The sequence below is a fragment of the Corylus avellana genome, chromosome 1 (genome assembly GCF_965113065.1).
Source record: "Corylus avellana chromosome 1, dhCorAvel1.hap1.2, whole genome shotgun sequence".
NCBI classification, from domain to species: Eukaryota; Viridiplantae; Streptophyta; class Magnoliopsida; order Fagales; family Betulaceae; genus Corylus; species Corylus avellana.
This window is the reverse complement of record NC_142490.1, coordinates 43223449-43244867: the sequence shown is the minus strand read 5'-3', so window position 1 is coordinate 43244867 and position 21419 is coordinate 43223449. Positions and strand designations below refer to the sequence as shown.

Sequence of the window (21419 nt, the reverse complement as noted above, 5' to 3'; positions counted from 1 at the left end):
TGTGAAGAAGTGGTTGGGTTACAAAGAAGTCAATGTTGTTGTTTATAGTGGTAGGACAACCTTGGCATGCGTGGTCGAATCACAATTTGGCTTCCTATAATGCAATTAAGAAAAGGGTTGCTCCCTTGGTACAAAGTATCTAATGTCCCATAAATGTAATCAATTTTCAAAATAGATTGAAAGGTTTGGTTGGGAGAAGTATGCAGATCGTCAAAGGGTGTTGTGTGATGGGACACATGTGCTGCTTAGATGTTAGATAGGAATTTAGGATCCTTTGCTGTCGTTGATGACTTAATTGGGAACTCTTGGAAATCATTTGGTGACGTGGACTAATTAAAATTCGACACTTGGCATAAGTGGCCACGTCATTCGTGATGAAGAGTGTTTTAAGTTATTTGTTAATGTCTTTGACTTGAGAATAGAGACCAAATCCCATTCTTCTCGAGTTTGCACTTTATTTTGGCTTGAGAATAGAGAACGAACAAATAGATCTACTTCATTTCAAGTGAAATGAAAATGAGTTTTTAAGGTTTGAGATTTTATATTGTTTATCTAATGGTGTATATGATTCCACTTGGCGTAATGAATGGAAACTATCTCCTGAAAATCTTTCAAACAAATTGTTCTGCTGCTTAAGTACCACACCAAAATTCAGCTTTCAAATTTTATTGGTAAGAAGATTATTTATGTGCAAAATGATTTTCATACAACTTGGTAGAGAATTGCAATTGATCCTGGGCTTATTTGGAATTGTTCTTTGATAAGAGCTTTCTATTTTTAAAAATTCAGTGAATTTTTTTGTTTGTTTTTTTGGCTAGATAGTTTATATTTTTTAGTTTTCTGAAAATTGTAACTTAAAATGGTGTTTTCTAAGAACACCAAAATAATTTTTCCTACCATTGATTTAAACTTTTTTAATTAAAAAAAAAAAAGAAAGTAGAATTATTGGAAACATCTTATTATGATTTTTTTTATTGGCTGAAAACCTTTATTTGGGGAAACTATTTTTTGTTCCCATGAACTACAATACCTTGACACTTTTCCTCCATAAACTACCAAATGTGACACCCGACCCCCATAAACTATCATTTTTGTGCTCAAAACCCCCCTTCCATCAGTCAAAGGTGTTAACTCAGGCAGTCTACTCGTCACTTTGCCCCATAAACTACAATGCATTGTCACTTTGACCGTCTGAGCTAACATCTTTGATTGACGGAAGGGGCCTTTGACTAATAGTAGGAGAGTTTTGAGAACAAAATGATAGTTCATGGAGTTAGATGTCATAGTTAATATTTCATAGAAACAAAATAAAAATACGTTTTGGGCAAAAGATAGTTTCCCCATCTATTTGGAAAGTATTTTCTTAAAACACAAACATACAGCAAACACTATGATTTTATAATTTGTCAACTAGGTGCAGGTTGCCACAGCTGGACCACACTCAAATTTGGGCACGCATTATGATTTTATAATTTGTCAGTGGGAATATTTTGGTTAGGTACCAAGAAGGAAAAAAGAAACTGCTGTTATAATATAATAAATCTTCTCATACATATGGCTGAAATTTGGAGAACTTTCAAAATATTACTTCAATGGGCAATTTCTGCCTGAAAAAAAAAAAAAATCAGGCATAATTTTAGCTTGCTACAAGCAACCACAAGTTCAAAAATTTGGATAATTTTTTTATTTCTTTTTTTTGGAAATCCCTGATGGAATCCATGGCACTGTTGCTATCAAAAAAGGAGTGTAGAAGATTAATATACAATATATGGGTATAGTGGAGTATTGGCTATAATCATCATGAACACAAATTGAACAGAGAGCATGTTTTGAGAATGACCCATCTTTGATGCTGGACCAATCTTTTGCCTCTAAGTAGATAGGAAGCAATTTTTTGATGGGTGGGTATCATGAATGCATTTGGGTTTGGATATATCTTTCCGATTTCAAAGAAAAATGTAAAGTTGGAAAATGATTAACAAAGTTTTTGTTCACATTTAATAGTGCCACTCTACTCGTGTAGATCACTCTACGGGGTGCGATCAATTTTGAATGTCATAAAAGACTTTGACTTCTCTCACTGGACACTAATTAATTTTCACATGTGATGGTCAAAGACTCGATCCAACAAATAATAATAGAAACAGGGTCATTAGTTCTAGTTACGGGAGCGTTGAGTGATGGATTGTTGAGTTGCAATAGTGTTACTTTGCTCATGTGGGTGACTCTTAGAACATACCTTGCGATGTGCGATTTCGAATGACATAAAAGGATTTGGCTTTCATCACCAAACACCAATTGATTTTTCATATGAGATGGTTAAAGGCACGATCCAACAATTTTATTCTAGTTCATTCTATTTAAATTGACCATTGTTCTTAAAATATGTGATTTTTACGTGCACTTTTAATAGAATTAATAGATAATATGCATTTTAAAATAGTGATGTTGCACTTCACACCCACTTCACATCGACAAATTTGAAGTGTTTTTAAGTAGCACACTTTCCATGTTAGCCATTTGAAATAAACAAAAAAAAAAAGTTACTTCAAAGTCACCCAATGTAAAATGAGCATGATAAATAGGTGTGAAGAGAGTAGCACTACTCATTTCAAAAATATTAGCGCTTAGACAACAACATTTTTATTCAACAACTATCCTACAAGGTTGATGTGGCAATACCTACAAATCCTTGGATTTGTTCTTTAACAATGACTAATCAAAAGGTTGGTTGAGATTGTCACATTAACATTGCGAAATTATAGCATTATTCTTTTAAAAATAAGTAATACTATATATTACACTTTCATCACACCCCTATTTCATTGGGCTAATGTGGCACTACCTATCAACAAGCCAATGAGATAAAGATGAAAAAGGGGTATAGCGTGTAACATTAATCTTTAAAAATACATCAAAGAATAATGTGTTTTAAGAATAACTGTCAATTTAATAAATTAGTTTGAACAAATTTCTTCTCACCCAGTTTAGAAAACCTTTGTTGGTAACCAAAGCTCATTACTAACTCTCCGGGTCGGAACTACTCTTAACCTCGAGGGTCCCGTTCCCCTCCAACATTTAAAACATGGCATAAAATAAAAAATTTAAAAATTTATTCTAAATTTTAATTTTATTTTTTTAAGAAATGGGCCTCAAAACTAATATTTACCTTTAACTATTTTTTTATTTTTATCCTCCTCGATCTCTTAAAATTCTAATTCCACCCCAATGATTCTCATGGTTATCGTTTCAAATGGACAATAAAATGTGATATAAAGGGCATTAGTGATATTCGTGGTGTGAGAATATGCAGTTACTTTGGCTCAAGGATCACCGTCAATTTTAATGATACGCAGAATGGAGGTTGGACGCATTGATGCCATGTTGCCGCTTACACACATATCTCATTTATTTTGCTCGGTACATCCACCATTGCTTTAATAAAAATAAAAATAAATCTCATCTTTGTTGCTTTATAGTCAAATTATCTGCACGTGGTTGTACCTCCACGGACAGGGATCCTTTCTTGTTCCTTTCTTTTTCCCAGGAATAGTCTTCAAACGTAACCAGATAAATAATGTTGAGACGCAACAATGTTGTTTTGTTCTTTTAAACAGCTCTTAAAACATGTTTTGTATGGAATTAGATTTTTTTCAGTTTATTTGAACGAGAGAGTATTCGGTTAGTTATATATATTTGAAGGTATTTTTATTCTTTTACTTTTTGATGAGGAGAAAAAAATATCCCTAAAATATAACTAACTCTATATTTTCAAGTTAAAGTGAATCGGAGAGGATCCTTATTCATTTTACATTATTCGATTTCGAACGTCATAAAACACTTTGGCTTTCCTCACTGTACATCAATTAATTTTCGTATGATCTGATTAACGACCCGATCCATCAAATAATTATTTCATGATTTGCGCCTTTTATTTTGGGACCCTTGTTATTTTTTATTTTGTAGTTTACCTCTAACCTAAAAGTTTAGTTCCTACCCCTTAGAATGCATGCTAGGCAAATAAACTACTTGCACATGCCACCAATATTGGACCTACCCTATCTCTATTACCAAAACTGACCATTAAAAGTTGCATACAGTTATAACCCACTTCATCACATCCTCTCAAAAGTCCCCCATCGCGCATGCACAACCGTCTCTATTGTTTCATGGTCCAGATTATATTTCACATATCTAACGAGCTATACATAACATGAAGTTACAAATATGTTGTTGGGTTACTTAAAAATTTTAAATAATATTGTATAACAAAATAAAAATTTTATTCATAAAATTATTTTCTCTTCATTTTGATTCCTTAAAAGGATAGTTTTTTAAAAAGAAAAAAAAAAAAAAAAGGAAAGGAGAGGAGCATAATAAGTGCGGTTAACCTACTCACATTCAATGAGGCCCCTCAACTGTCCAAAACCCTCCACATAAATGCTCTTTTGTCACCCCCACCACCCCACTTATATATTGCTCCACACAAGCAATCCCATCTCTCCTCATCACATCCCAACCAGCTACAATGAAACCCACAACCAGCATTCTCTTAGCCTTTTTTCTCCTCACAGCGGCCGTCTCTCTAGCGGCCCGCTCCGGATCCGACGGGTCCTTTTCAGCCCAGCTCAAGCACTCCTCCAAGAACAAAAACGACAAAGGCGGTGGAAACGATGGCGGCATGGGCGGGTTCTTTGGGCCCGGAGGCGGGTTCGGCATACCCGGTTTAGGGAAAGGGTGGGGCGGTGGAAACGGTATGGGAGGCGGGTACGGACTCGGGGTCGGAGGTCCTAATGGAGGTTACGCTAAGGGTGGCGTCACAAGGCCTACTGTGGTGTGCAACGAAAAGGGTCCGTGCTACAACAAGAAGCTTACGTGTCCGGCCAAGTGCTTCACTTCCTACAGCCACGCCGGGAAGGGATATGGAGGAGGCGGAGGCGGCGGCGGGTGCACCATGGACTGCAAGAAGAAATGTACTGCTTATTGCTAGATCGATGGATAATTATTAAGCAGCCAGTTTGCGGCCGGTATTAATTAACTAGTTTCTTTCTATTATGATCTCAGTAGTTGTATAAGCATGAGACGACGTAGTTTTATATATATATATATAGCTTATATTATATTATATATATGTGATTTTGGTGTAAGGGTTTATGTGTGTTTTCTTCTTTTTCTTCCTATTTTCTCTCCAATACCAATATATATATGGAATGGAAATATAAAATATTCGTACGTACCTTTTGGGCTATAGAATTATAACAAATAAAGAGCACTGGTTTAATTTGTAATTAATGGTGAAAAGTTGGATGTTTTGGGGCTTTTGTGCCAGTTTTTTCATATTTTCAAGAAGAAAGCTGCAATACATGCATTTCTCATATATTCTTTTACAAATTCAATAGTAGATTTGAAATAACATATTCATACGGAGACGGATGGAAAATGTAAAAAAAAAAGAAAGGTGAATTCTCTTTCCGAGTTGAAACTCTCTTGGGGTAAAGTTTGTGAATTTAATGTTGAAAGATTTGCGATTCTCTTTCTGAGTTGAAACTCTTCGGCTAAAGTTTGTGAATTTAATGGTGAAAGATTTGAAACTAAAGAAACTCTCATTCTCAGTGGCATTAAAATTACTTTGATCACAAGCAAGATAGGTTCTTACACTAAATGTGTCGAAAAATCGGAAGGGTGTACGTAGAGCTATACAGACATGATACTTATTATGTTAGTCAGTGACAGAGGGAGGGGGATCAAGACTGGCATGGGGTATGGCTTGGCCCCTACCAAACAAATTTTGGCATTGTTTTTAAATTTTTTGGCCCTATTCAATAAAGAATTTTGGTCATATTCTTAAATTTTTTGGGCCATACTCATTAATTATTATTATTATTTTTTTTGGCCCTTACGGCCTTGCCAACGCAAAACCTGCATTTCTAAATTTTTAGAATCAGGGAAAAAAGACCTGCTATTCACTTGTTTTGTAGTTTGGGAAATGTGAGTAAATTGGCACGAGGGCGGGCTCAATGTAATTGGGGCCTCAGGCAAAATTTTGAAGTTTGACCTTATTTTTTTTAATATTTAAATATTAATTAAATAATATTTATTTTAATAATATTATTATTATTTTCATTCTTATTATTGTTTCATGACTTTTAAGTTTAACTTTTAACTAGTTGCCAAAAAAAATTGATGTGGCATATATATATTTTTTTTTTGGTTAATTGGTCTTATTTTACAATGAGCTTATTATATTGGGGCTTTATTTTAGAGGCCTTAAATTTTTATGGGAAAAAATTTTGTGCCTTATTTAAAAAAAAAAAAAATTAGGCCTTAAGTTAAAAAAAAATTAAAAAAAAATTTAGGCCTTATTAAAAATTTTTTTGGACCTTATTAAAAAAAAAAAAATTGGGCCTTACTAATTGGGGCCCCTAGGCGACCACCTCAGTGGCCTAGCCATTAAGCCGGCCCTGTTTGGCACACACATGGCAAGAGACAGAGTGTGCAGTGACTTTTTATTGTTTATTTTTTCAAGTTTTAATTTTCTGATATCTTGCCAAACTTGTCGTGCATTGTGTGTGTGGGTGTGAGAATTTAAGTGTGGAAATGGGCACACCAAGGCAAGTGAAAACCGTGAGAATTACACTTATTTTGTTGTTATTTAATAAGTATAGTTATTTAATTGTAAATTGCAATATTTTTTAATTTTTATTCGATAATTATAGTTTGGGGTTGTCTTTAGTTTATAAAAAAAAAAAAAAAAAAAAACCAAAATATTTTTTTTTAATAAAAAAATTATAAAGTTTGTAAAAAAAAAATGGTTGGTCCCCTCCCATCAAATTTCCTGACTCCGTCCCTAATGTTAGTTATTATATAATTAAATTTATTTTTTAAATTTTTGTTTATTTTTTGTACCTATGCCACATGCGGTATTCATGTAAGTTCTCCCGTAAATTTATATAAAAAGAGCATGAATTTGTTGGAAAATTATAAGAAAATTTTAATACTCCAAACATTTTTCATGCGAGTACGGTAGTACCCATGAAAGAAGATTAGCATGTCACTTGAGACGTCGGTCAGATTAAGACATACAACTATACAATGTTCCTAATAAATAGTCCAAAAAAAAAACCTAAAGCATCAAAGTAGAAGACATTATAAGAGTGTGTTTGAGTTTGTAAATTTAAAAAGTGATTAAAAATAACAATTTTAAAACGTGATTTTTAAAAACGCAATAAAAACGTTTGACAAAATTACAGTTTAGCCTTCAAAGTTGTATGATTTTTTACGTAATACCAAACAATCTATTTTATGCAATTTGATTTAAAATTGCATTTTTTTTATTTTTAAAATCACAATGCTAATTAAGCACACCCTAAGTCACATTTCAATGCCCGGGGTATATAGGACTTGTTTTGTAACGGACTTAGTAAAGAGTTTTTTTTTTTTTTTATTTGAAAAAAATTTAGTCTCATTGAAGAAAGATTACGAGCATAACACTCTTACAGCATATAGCAAAAAAGCTCTGAAAAATTATAGCCGAAGCTACGGGATTACAAATCATAGATGCTTACATAAAAATCAAACATTCAAAACCTATCTATGACATCAATATCCGCTACCTTATGACTATTTTTCAGTTGTAACATCAGATCTGTTCCAAACAGACTCAACTCAATGCATAGGTAGCTCATCTTTTTTACTCTGAAAACAGGTCACATCCACAACTCAAATGTCTAGACAATTCTTATTCAAACAAAAATACAAAAAAAAAAAAAAAAAAGAAGAGAAAACCCAATCCCAACAGAAAAATAGCCATAAGAGCACAAATCTGCTCCTGAGAAGATTAGATCCACTTCTCATCGACCCAAAACGGTTGGGAAACTATATCATTTTTCTCGTAGATCGCTCACGAGAACAGATTTAAAGAGAAAACTATTATTCAAAACAAACAAAACAAGCAACACAGCTAGCAAATCAACAGCGACCAAAGTGGAGAAGATGATGGGCGCTGGCCATCGTTGGTACGTGGTGGAGCAGATGGAGGAGAAGGGAGACGCAACACCTTGGAGGGTAGGCAGTAGCGTTGGAGTTGTTGATTTCTGGCCGAAAAATACCTAAAAAAAAAAAAAAAAAAACGCTGAAAAGGAGAAGGGAATTAGGAGGGGGGAGAGGAGGAGTTGAAAGTAAATGATTTGATATGAAAGGTAAGAAAGTTAAAAAGGTTAAAATAAAAAAATAAAGGTAAATCCAATCAAGCCATTATGAAAGGTAAGAAAGTTAAAAGGTTAAAATAAAAAAAATAAAGGTAAATCCAATCAAGCCATTATTGACTTGAAGGCTATAGTCGAATCGAACCAAGTCCATCCAAAAAAATTGATTGGAATCTGATCAACAGAAAAGTGAACACTATAAGATTATGTTTCCTTGTAGGGTTCATGATTGACCAAGGCCAGCTGGCCAGCCGCGGAAGCTTAAAGTGGTGTTTGGTAAATGAGTTGGCTTAAATATTGTAGTTGGTATAGATTAATGTGAAAAAAAGTAAGAATATTTGATATAAAAAAAATAAAAAAGTGGTATAGAAAAATGAAAAAATTTTGTTTTGTAGTGATTTTTTTATTTGAATAATAATAAAAAGTTAATAATTTGATATAAAAAGTGAAAAAAAAAAAAAAAAGTTAAAACACTTTGATGTTGATTTTTTTTGGGAAATAGTGATGAATAGTAACGAGAAAACCCAACTCTTTTACCAAACAGAGCCTATAAGAGGTCAACCGGGAAGATAGGGGTTGTTTGTCGCTGTTGGACCCAAATAAAAGCTTTATGCTATTCACCTTAAATTTAATTCAAATATTTTTATTTTTTATTTTGCATTAATTGTATTTTATTATTATTTATATAAAAATATATTATAATTTTTTTTTTTTTTTTTTTTTTTGGGTTCTCATATCAAATATTCTTACTTCAACAATTTCATGTCACTTTTCTTCTCTTAAACTAATGGCAAACAGCCCCTATAGGCAAGGCCGGCTAGACCACTAGGCAAGTGAGGTACTCGTCTAGAGCCCCCGGATTAATAAGGTCCAAAAAAGAAAAAAAAAAATTTGCCCAAAAATATTTTTTCATAATTTTTTTTTTTTTTGTAATTTAAGGCCCATTATTATTATTTTTTAATTAGGCCTAAATTTTTTTTTTCATAAAAAATCAAGCCTCTAATTATGATAAGTAAATAATTTAAAAAATGCCTCAATTTAATAAAGCTCAAATATAATAAGCCCATAGTAAAATAAAATCAATTAACCAAGAAAAGCAAATATCCTTATACTTGAAAAAAAGCCTATCTACTAATCTACCTATGCATCCGAAATTATTTAATACTGAAAGATCATTTTAATCCTACCTAACCATCCTTTTTTTTTTTTTTCTTCTCCACTACCGGCAGTCTTCCCTATTATTTTCTTTTTTTCTCTTTCCTTAATTTCACTCAAAACAGAACATGATGGAGAGAGATGAAGAGAGAGAGAGAAACATGTGTATCAATGAGGTAAGAATTCATAAAAATAAAAAAATAAAAAAATCATTGATTTATTATTATTTTTTTTGTAATGTGTATTTCTGTGCTTCATTTTTCTTGTGGGTTTTGTATGAGTTTTTGTCAATTTTTTTTTTTTTTGGTAGGTTTTGTTTGAAACAGGTGTATCAAAGAGGTAAGGATTCATTAATATATATATATTGATGTGCTTGATTTTTCTAGTAGGTTTTGTATTGGTTTTTGACAAAAATTTTGGTAGGTTTTGTTTGAAATAGAGGTGTATCAAAGAATCAAGTGAATAAGTTACTAACTTACTGCCATGGTATGGATATTGTTTTTTTTTTTTATAATTTTGTATGAGTTCTTTGGTGGGTTTTTTTTTTTGGGGGGGGGGGCTAATTTGCTTTTGTGTGCTTCAATTTTGGAACATGTGCTTAGCAAAAATTTGGTGTAGTTCTTGGATTAATTTGTTTATTATTGTGTTTATTTTTGTAAAGATTAATAAAAATAAGGGGAAACTTCAGAAAACCCCCCTGAAGTTCCAGCCGATTTGAAAAGACCCCCCTGAATTTCCAAAGCTCTCACTTAGACCCCCTGAACTTTGGTTTTCTCTCACTTTGGACCCCTTTAACATTAAACTACGTCGTTTTGGATGTTTTATACCCATTTTACCCTTCCTCAAAACTATGTCGTTTTGTGTCCTAAAATCACAACACATATCCAGCCCAAAACGACGTCGTTTTAAGCATAATTTTTTTTTTTAATTAAAAAAAGTAAAATATATATATATATATATAAAAAATAAAAAAAAAATAAAAAAAAAAGGGGGTGGCTTCAGCCACCCCTTGGCCAAAATGGGGTGGCCGGACCACCCCATTTTTGGCCAAGGGGGTGGCTACAGCCACCCCTGGCCGATCTGGGAGTGGTCGAACCACCCCCATGGCCAAGGGGGTGGTCCGGCCACCCCCTTGGCCAAAAAAAAAAAAAAAAAAAAAGGGATGGGGTGTTTTTGGGGGTGGCCGGACCACCCCCAAGGGGCTGGGGTGGTTTCGGCCACCCCATACTGGCCGTATGGGGTGGCCGAAACCACCCCCAGCCCCTTGGGGGTGGTCCGGCCACCCCATATGCACCCCCCCGCCCCCCCGTTTTTTTTTTTTTCCCTTTTGGGGGTGGCCGGACCACCCCCATGGCCAAGGGGGTGGTCCGGCCACCCCCAGACCGTCCAGGGGGTGGCTGAAGCCACCCCAGTTTTTTTCTTTTTTTCTTTTTTCTTTTTTTTTTAAAAATTTTTTTAAATTTTTTAATTTTTTCTTTTTTAAAAAAAATAAAAATTAATGTCTAAAACGACGTCGTTTTAGGCTGGGTAATTTTAGGACACAAAACGACGTAGTTTTTGGGAAGGGTAAAATGGGTATAAAACATTCAAAACGACGTAGTTTAATGTTAAAGGAGTCCAGAGTGAGAGAAAATGGAAGTTCAGAAGGCTTAAATGAGAGTTTTAAAAATTCAGGGGAGTCTTTTCAAATCGGCTGGAACTTCAGGGGGGTTTTCTGAAGTTTCCCCTAAAAATAAAAACTCTAAATATAATAATAATATTAAAATAAATATTATTTAATTAATATATGAATATTAAATAATAATAATAATACCCCATTTAAAAGTTTCGCCTATCTAAGGTCCAGACAAGATTGAGCCGGCCCTGCCAATAGGCTTTTGCTGAATATTTGTACGATGAACGACAATTGCAAGTAGCCTGGATTCAGCGGGATCAGAGTAGAGATTCAGAGGTGAAACTCTGCCCAAAGCTTCTCACGAATGGATGTGATGTGACACCACATATAGCTTTCTTAAAAATAAAAATAAAAAGGTTTGTTTTATTAGAAATATTTGGCCTATCAAATATTTTTTTAAACAAATTCTTGAAAAGTGATTTGTCACAGACTATACTTAAAACAACAACAACAAAAAATTTAATAATAATTATGAGAAATTTAATTAGTTGGTGTTGTATTTGGCTCCGACAACTCTGGCCGACCTACAAAGTTGTGCTGGTAAATATATATAAGAACCCAACTACACGCATTCATAACTTTACCAAAATATCTTTATTTCAAGCGTACGTGGTTGAATATATTGGCAAAAGTCTGAGAAAAGTCTTACAGAAATCTATTATAAGGAGAAAGCCTTCAACCCTTTACCTTCACACCAATTCCCAGCAAATGGGTTCTCTCTCGCATCAATCAACCCTCATTACCACCAAGACTTTCTCTTCTTCCTTTCCAAAAGGGCCTCAGCTTTCTAAAGCTGGAAAGCGGAGCCACCACCTTGGTGCAAGAGTGGCGTGCAAAGCCACCAATGGTGACCAAAAAGATGGACACCCTCTTCAAGGGAAACTCGATAGGAGAGATATGCTCATTGGCCTTGGAGGCCTCTACGGTGCTGCTGCCAGTCTTTACAGTGACCCGTTTGCCTTGGCAGCTCCGGTGTCGGCGCCGGATCTTACACAATGCGGCGAGGCTGACTTTCCTGCCGGAGCAATACCAACCAATTGCTGCCCACCAGCATCCACAAAGATCTTAGACTTTAAGCTACCTTCCCAAAACGCCCCCTTGCGTGTTAGGCCTGCAGCTCATTTGGCTGACAAGGAATACATAGCCAAATACAACAAAGCCATTGAGCTCATGAAAGCCCTCCCCGCCGACGACCCACGAAATTTCCTCCAACAAGCCAACGTTCATTGCGCATATTGCGACGGCGCGTACCACCAAGTCGGGTTGCCAGACCTCGATCTCCAAGTTCACAACTCCTGGCTCTTCTTTCCCTTCCATCGCTACTACTTGTACTTCTACGAGAAGATCTTGGGAAAGTTGATCGGCGATCCCACCTTCGCCTTGCCATTCTGGAACTGGGATTCCCCTGCTGGCATGCAAATGCCAGCCTTGTTTGCCAATCCCAAGTCAGCCCTCTACGACATCCTCCGCAACGCCAATCACCAGCCGCCAACTCTGCTCGACCTCGACTACAACGGCACCGACGTGGCATCGACAACTAAAGACCAGCTCTCCAGCAATCTCAACATCATGTACCGGCAAATGGTGTCCAACGGCAAAAACGCCCAGCTGTTCCTCGGCAGCCCTTACCGGGCCGGAGATGAACCCGACCCGGGTTTTGGCTCAATCGAGAACATTCCTCACGGTCCCGTGCACATATGGTCCGGCGACAACACCCAGCCTAATTTGGAGAACATGGGGAACTTCTACTCCGCCGCCAGAGATCCCATCTTTTTCGCTCACCACTCCAACGTTGACCGAATGTGGACCGTCTGGAAGACGCTGGGAGGGAAACGAACAGACTACACAGACTCCGATTGGTTAAACGCCGCGTTTATCTTCTACGACGAAAACGCTCAGCCTGTTCGTGTTAAGGTAAAGGACTGCCTTGACCAAAGCAAGCTGGGTTATAAATATCAAGATGTGGATATTCCATGGCTCAAATCTAAGCCGACTCCACGCAAATCTAAGTTCAAGAAAGTAGCCAAGTTTTTGCATTTAGGACATGGGGATGTAGCACTCGCCGCTGAAACATCGCCAAGTGTCAAGTTTCCGTTTGTTTTGGACAAGGCGATAAGCACTGTGGTGGCTAGGCCGAGGAAATCGAGGAGCCGGAAAGAGAAGGATGACGAGGAGGAAGTGTTGGTGATTGGAGGCATCGAGTTTGAGAGAGATGTGCCGTTGAAGTTCGACGTTTATATTAACGATGAGGACGACGTTCCAAGCGGGCCGGACAAGTCGGAGTTTGCAGGGAGTTTCGTGAACGTGCCACATAAGCACAAGCATGGGAAGAAGTTGAACACCTACTTGAGGTTGGGGATCTCTGACTTGTTGGAGGATTTGGAAGCTGAAGATGATGACACCGTGGTGGTCACTTTGGTGCCTCGGTACGGGAAAGGGCTAGCCACCATTGGTGGGATCAAGATTGAGCTTCTTTCTTGAGCTTTCAGATTTCAACAATAACAATTGAACCGTACGGTTGTTGTGGTTCTGTTTTTTCGCCGTATCGATTGTCTATATATGTTGTGAGACAATTGAGGAATTTGACTACTTTTACCCATCGAACTTTTGTTGTTTGTCAATCGAGTCTTTGTATATTTTGTTGCTTGTACTTTTCTTCTTACCCATGGCTATGAGAGCCAACATAAAAATAAGGATTAAAGGGTTAAATACTTTAGACCCCTTTGGAGTTTTATAACTTTGTTTTTTTTTTTTTTTTTTGGATTTTATTTTTATCACATGAGGTTTCTGTGGTTTTGATAATAGATAAAGTTAGTCTTCCGTCAGTTGAACGTTAATTGATTTAACGAAATTTTACGTGAACCAATCAAATGTTAATACGTAACATCTACTTAATTTTTTTTAAAATTAAAAAAAAAAAATTGGAGGTGGCCGAGCCACCCCCTTGGCCATTTGGGGGTGGCTCGGGCTCCAAGGGGGTGGCTCCAGATGGGGGTGGCCAGGCCACCCCCATGGCCATCGACCACCCCCAATTTTTTTATTTTTTGTTTTTTTTTTTTCAAAAATACTTTTTTTTTTAATTTTTTTTTAATTAGGTGTCACATGTCAACATTTGATTGGCCCACGTGGTATTCCGTTAAATTAACTAACGAAGGATTAATTTTGGTCTATTATCAAAATTATAAAGACCTCCTGTAATAAAAATAAACCCTAAAAAAATATAAAGTATTTAACCCTAAAAATAACCCAACATAAATCAAAACCAGTACCCATGACCATGAGAGCCCCAACTAGATAAGCATACCACTTGAGACGTCGGTAAGCATTAACGTAGATGCACTATTGTATTATAACACAAGATTCTCATGAAAAGACGTGACGTGACTGGATCCTTATGGAGAAATTGAAGAGAAAATCTACTAGTAGTGCTTAATTTAAAACCAAAACGACAGAAAAACAAAAACAAAAATTGACCAAGGTCAACAGAGGTGAGTGCTGTATGTGTTTTTGCTTCCGAGGATCTTCGCTGCAAAACTTTCCTTTAAACTTTCGGTGTGGGACAAAAGAAAAAAAAATTAAGAGACAATGTTCTTAAGTTTGCAATAAGATAAATTAGATTTTAAAAAAATTTAGACTTTAGATTGTAAAGAAATCTAAAAAGTTTAGAATTAATTATTATGCTAATATAATATAAACTTAACATTATAACCCTAATACTGCTAGAGTATAAACTTAATACATAAAATTAATATGGGAAGTAGGGGTGCTCAAACGGTTATAATAGGTGGTTATTGGTTATAACCGCAACTGCAACCGTCTTGGGTGGTTATCAATTTTTAATAAGAAAAAATTACAATTTACCCCCTTAAAGTTGACAGCACTTTTCAATTTGAACACCAAAGTTTTAATTTTTGCAATTCACCCCCACAAAGTTTCAATTTTTTTTTCAATTCGACCAATATTATTTCAAAATTCCCAAATTACCCATAATTTTTATTTTTTTATTTTTATAATAAATTTGGGGCTGCAAAAATGGCCAAATGGCCAAAGAGGTGGCTACGGCCACCCCGAATTTTTTTTAAAATTTTTTTATAAAAAATAAAATAAAATAAAAATTATGGGCAATATGGGAAGTTTTGGATACAATTAGTCAAATTGAAAAAATTTGAAACTTTGGGGTGGTGAATTGTAAAAATTGAAACTTTGGTGTTCAAATTGAAAAACGCTGTCAACTTTGGAGGGTAAACTGTAATTTTCTCTTTTAATAACTGTAACCGCAACAGCCTTGGCAGTTAGCGGTTATTCAATCCAATAACCGGCGGTTTTATAACTTTTTTTTTTATATGGGCTTTTGGACTTTTTTAGTGCTTTAGACCTTTAAAAGTGTTTTTTGGACCGGCTAATATTTTTGAATAAGGCTTAGCCCAAAACATCACATACTACATTATATATTTCATGTACATAGTCATAAATAGCCAAAATCCATTAATCTAAATACAAATGAAAAAATTAATATAAAATATAAAATATAAAATATTTATATTTATATTATAATATAAAAATAAAGGTGGTTAGCAGTTATAACCACTTTACCCTACTTCCTAAAATCGCTAACCGCAACTACCTTAGGCGGTAGGCGGTTAGTAGTTTTTAATAACCGCCTACCAAAGCGGTTAGCGGTTAGTATAACTGCCACGTTTGAGCCAGTGGCAGAGCCACGTTACCCACGGCACCCCCAAGGATTTATTTTATTTTATTTTTTTTAACCCACGGCACCCTCAAAATAAAAAAAATAAAAAAAAATAAAAATTCTTTTTACAATTTTACCTACCCATTACCCAAGACACATCAATCCTTCTCCCGCATGCCCATTTAACCCACGACAATTTAATCCACTACAACCCTTTTGCTGCACCCCAAAAAAAAAAAAAAAAAAAAAATCTCTAAGACGCTCTCTAGTCTCTTTGTAAAGTGCAGTTCTAGACTTTTTTTTTTTTTTTTTTATTTTTTATTTTTTACACTTATATCTTTTTGATATAGTATCAACATGTTACATTTCTAATATATCAATTTCAGCACATATTTATGAACTTTTATAGATATTTTTTGTGATGCATATATTATGTGAATTACCAAATTTTTATGGTGAAGAAGACGTTAAAAAAAATTTAGCAACCCTCCCAATATAAAATGACTGGCTTCGCCACTGGTTTGAGCAGCCCTAATGGGAAGACCCACAGTAATCATTGATAATAAGGATGAATTAGTAGCTTATCATCATCCACATAAATCACACCTTCTAATTCGTCAATCAAAACTAAACATTCAAGAAGCATCAAAATTGAATTAAAAAAACAACATCAAATCGGGGCAAAAGTTGTGTCGTCATATATCCAATTTAATTAACACATTGCGAGACAAAAAAAATAAATAAATAAAAAAACTCTATGACAATCAATCGGCGTCGACGTTCTCGTCTGCGTCGGCGTCGGAGTTCTCGTCTGCGTCGATGTTCTCGAAGGCCCATGCATTTTTGTCGTGGAGATCCTTCTCCTCTTCCGGCGTGAAGTCGTTCTTGACCCCGAAGAAGCGGCGCACGTACTTCACGCTCTTGTTCTTGATCCGATCGGCGGCGGCCTGCAAGAGAAAAGAGAGCATGTCTTTGATGTTGAGATAATTAGCAGCGAGAATCAACTCCTTGAGACACTCGTTGCTCGCCGGGCTCCCGTCCCCGAACTCCTCGTTCACGAACTTCGCTTCGAACGCCTCCCTCTCCTTCTCCACCTCCTTCCTGCCCTCCTCGTCGCTCGCCGCCAATTTGGCGCTGAGCTGGACGGCGCCCCGGCAGTACTGGATAACCTTGGCGAGTGCGGACGACGACACGTTCAGGAGAGGAAAGACGGTGTCGTACGAAACGCCGTCTTCCTCGAATAACGACTTGACGGTCTGTAGCTCCATTGCCACGGCCTCCTCCACCTCGAAGAAATCGCCGTCGGAGGTACTCAGCTTCACCGTCTTCCGGTCGACGACTTTGGGGCTTGGGTTTTCGCGGTTGTCGGCCATCGGGAATCTTTGAAAAGTTGAAATTGAGAGAGAACCGCCGGCCATCGGGAAACTTTGAAAAGTTGAAACTGAGAGAGAGAGAGAGAGAGAGAGAGAGGTAGGTTGAATTGCCGTGAAAGTGATGAAAATGTGAGGAAAGGGGACGCGGTTTTATAGTGGATGAAGAATTTTGATCGCCTTGGGCTTGGGATGTGTTTTCCTAGTGGGATTGGGTTACGATTAATAACTCCTTTTCCACGTGGGATTAGGTTTTGGTTTTTAACAAATTAGGAAAAATTATTTAATTTATACTTGTAATTTGAGGACGTGACAAATATACCTGTGTTTACTAATTTAATTATACTTGTTAATTTATATATGAATACATTATACATGAGTAGATTTTTGTATATATATGTGTGGGTGTAATGCATGTATATACATACTATACGATAAACATATAAATTTGAGATTAAAATTGGTTAAAATTTAAGTTAATTTATTTAATTACTTAAAAAATAAATCTTAATACTAATTAAATAACTAATAATTACTGCATGAAATTACCAAAAAAAAAAAAAAAAAAAAAAAACCCATTATGGCCGGTATGGGGGTGCTAGTTGAACCACCTAGAAGGAGAGTTTGACCACCCTCAAATAGCAAAGTAAGGGTGGCCGAAACCACCCCTTATGTCTTGTCTAGGGGTAGTCGAACCAACCGCATGATGTCATGGTTATTGAAGGTGGTTTAGTTACCACCCAAAAGGTCAAAAAAAAAAAAAAAGTGGCCAAATCACTTTTATGATTCTTCCGGTGGCAAAACTATGGGTGAAAAGGCAATTAGTAAAATTTACTAATTACCTAGACAGTTATCCGCCTAGACGGTTAATCGGCGGTTAGCGATTAATAACCCTAATAATTGCTTACCAATTTTTAAAATAAAATATTTTGAAAAAATTAAAAAACAAAACAAAACGACATCGTTTATATATATATATATACACAAAAACGACTTTGTTTCATATATATATATATGACGGTTAACAAAAATTTCCTAACCGCCTTTAAAAACGAACGATTAACGGTTAGTATGCAACATTTTCACCCCTAGGCAAAGCCATAAGGGGATAACCACTATTTTTTTTTTTGTTATTTTGGCCTTTAGGGGAGACCAAACCACCTCCAAAAGCAATAGAGTGATTTAGCAAAGCCATAAGAGGACAACCACTATTTTTTTTGTTCTTTTGGCTTTTAGGGGTGACCAAGGGCAATGGAATGATTTGGCCACCCTTAAGCCTACATTATTATTTGTTTTAATGAGGCATATAGTCACAACATAGTAATTTTTGATTGGTTTGACATAAATTGATGATGAAGGGAGGGACTACCAAAATCAAGTTATTAAACCACATGGGGCTAAAGGCATTTAACCTAAAATTTTCTATATTGTAAACAATATAATTATTTTTTTGCTTTTATTGTTTGATAAATATATTTTCTTAACAAAATTAAGGCTCTGTTTATTAATGAGTTTTGAGTAGTGTTTCTATTTTTTGTTTAAAAATGTGTTACGATATGACAAAGAAGTGAAATATGAAATATGAAACATGAAATTAAATTGAAAATTTGATCTGTTTAATTAAATTGATCAAGCTCGAAATTAACTATATAGTTTTATACATTTTCTTTAACATGACCTAAATTTCAATAAAATTGATTTGATTTGTTGAATTAAATTGGTCAAACTTGGGTTTAACTATATATATAGTTTTAGGGTGTGCAGAAAATCTGCGTTTTCAAATCGCAGATCTTAAAATCACTATTTTTAATCGCACTTTTTAAAATCACAATCTCAAATGAACCATTATACTCGTACCTTAATACGACCGATTGTACTGCTTTCATCAAAATAATTTGTTATACAGATAGGGAAAAATACAAAAAACAAAAATGCTTATAAAGTGTGTTACAAAGTCATTTTCCTTAAGAAAATATTTATCCTCACCAGAATTGGTATGCAACACGGTTACAAAACCGAAAATATATAAAGAGAATTGTATTATCAAATTAATCAACTATCTAATTGATAATTCAACTGGTACTTAAATCTAACCGTTAGATTAAATAATTAATTAGTAGATCTCAATCTTAAATCTTAATTATTTAATAGCTTCAGTTTGTTAGGCCTTATAAATGGCAACAAAATTTTTACATTTTTCAATGTGAGACAATCTTTATTCAATGCTCTTTAAAGCCTTTCACTTATTATTATTATTTTTTTTAAAAAAAATGCCCTTCCATTTAAAACATTCCCATGACACAAAATACTATATATATATCGAAAATATTTCAACATAATTTTGGAGAGAAATTAGGTAAATTTTACGTGCAACTAAAAATTTTTAGTCATGTTTTTTTTTTTTTTTTTTGACATGTCCACACAAGGGAAGGGGGAGGGGGGATTCGAACTAGTGATCTCCGCTTTATTAAACGTAGTCCATAGCCAATTGAACTACCCCTTGGGTACTTTAGTCATGTTTTGTTGTTTGTGCTGCTTAAGACTAGAACTTGCGCTGTTGAAATTTCCTACCAAGCTTTCAATGGCAACCCCAACGAAAAGCATTAGACCAGGCTTCAGTAATCATCTTAATGTTGTTCATCTTACAAAAGACAATGCAATTTCTTCTTTTATTGCTTGGCCTTAATCTGGATTTCAACCCACTACGTTCATGGCATGGCCCTACTGACAATCTGTGGCAGAGAACAATCTTTTTCAATCACTTTGGGTCGGAGGGGCTTTCTTTCACGCATCAGAAATACGCCGGGTTGTGAGTGAACACTGTTTCTGCATTTCATTTGTCCCACACTGAAAGTTTATAAGAAAGTTTTGCGCTTTATATTTACCTGTACGACAGGTAAGACTGGCCAAGGTTCACGGAAGCGAAACAAACATACAACACTCACCTCTGGAATGTTGGCCAACTTTTTGTTATTTTTTTTTCTTGCTTTACAACATTTACTTTATATATATATATATATATATAGAATTCTAATAATTATTTTTTTATTATTAATTTTTTTTAAATGAGTCATATGGTCACAACATAGCTAATAATTTTTGATTGGTTTGACATAGGGGTGAAAATGCGGGCGGATTATAACCGTCCATATCCGCTATTCGCACTGATCCACAATTTGCTATTCGCATTGATCCGTAATCTACTACCCGTTATCCGCATATGCGGATGTGGATAGCAAAAATTAATATCCGCAAATGTGCATGTGGATAGCGGTTTTAGGGTATATATATGTATAATAATAATTTTTTTTTTTTTTTTTTTTAAATGAGGCATATGGTCACAACATAGCTAATAATTTTTTATTGGTTTGACATAGGGGTGAAAATGCGGACGATTATCAAAAATTAATATCCGCAAATGTGGATGTGGATGGCGATTTTAGGGTATATATATAATTTTTTTTTTAATTTTTTTTTTTTTTTTAAATGAGGCATATGGTCACAACATAGCTAATAATTTTTGATTGGTTTGACATAGGGGTGAAAATGCGGGCGGATTATAACCGCCCACATCCGCTATCCGCACTAATTCGCAATCTGCTATCCGCACTAATCCGTAATCTGCTATCTGTTATCCACATATGCTGATGTGGATAGCAAAAATTAATATCCGCAAATGTGGATGCGGATAGCGGTTTAGCAGTTTTAGGGTATATACCCTAAAACCGCTAAACCGCTATCCGCAAATGTGTATATATATATAAATGAGGCATATGGTCACAACATAGCTAATAATTTTTGATTGGTTTGACATAGGGGTGAAAATTTGGGCAGATTATAACCGCCCACATCCGCTATCCACACTTATCCACAATTCACTATCCGTTATCCGCAAATGCGAATGTGGATAGCAAAAATTAATATCCGCAAATGCAGATGAGGATAGCAATTTTAGGGTATGCAAATACGGATATTATCCGCATCCGCATTCCTTTATATATATATATATAATATTTTTTATTTATGTTTGTCGAATTTGTAATTTATATTTTTTATATTTGCTAGATTTGTAATGTTGTTGAATTTTACTTTTAGAAAACTCTTTTAATTTGTTCTTATTAATTGCCTTATACGTTCTTCCTTCATTATTATTATTTTTTATATATATATTTTTTTTCTTGTTACCAAATATAGACTTACTAGAAGCTAAATATTAAATAATGTATGTGATGAAAATTTATTGGCAAAATGATTAGGAAGTGTGATATGAATAATAGTGTTCAAGTATAAATAATATATTTATACACTAGAAGCAAATAATTAGT

General features: G+C 35.1%; 2 protein-coding genes and 1 pseudogene across 2 annotated transcripts; 2 read left to right on the top strand and 1 right to left on the bottom strand.

Moving 5' to 3' along the window:
- The first annotated feature begins 4485 nt into the window (after window positions 1-4485).
- LOC132171802 (uncharacterized) lies at window positions 4486-5283 on the top strand. Its single transcript, XM_059583206.2, has one exon. The coding sequence runs from the start codon at window positions 4529-4531 to the stop codon at window positions 4988-4990; it is 462 nt and encodes a 153-aa protein (XP_059439189.1). The 5' UTR covers window positions 4486-4528; the 3' UTR covers window positions 4991-5283.
- Window positions 5284-11742: 6459 nt separating this feature from the next.
- On the top strand, window positions 11743-13748 carry LOC132172505 (polyphenol oxidase, chloroplastic-like). Its single transcript, XM_059584019.2, has one exon. The coding sequence runs from the start codon at window positions 11743-11745 to the stop codon at window positions 13513-13515; it is 1773 nt and encodes a 590-aa protein (XP_059440002.2). The 3' UTR covers window positions 13516-13748.
- A 2740-nt stretch (window positions 13749-16488) lies between these two features.
- LOC132169904 (SKP1-like protein 1A pseudogene) lies at window positions 16489-17097 on the bottom strand (annotated as a pseudogene).
- Window positions 17098-21419: the final 4322 nt, after the last annotated feature.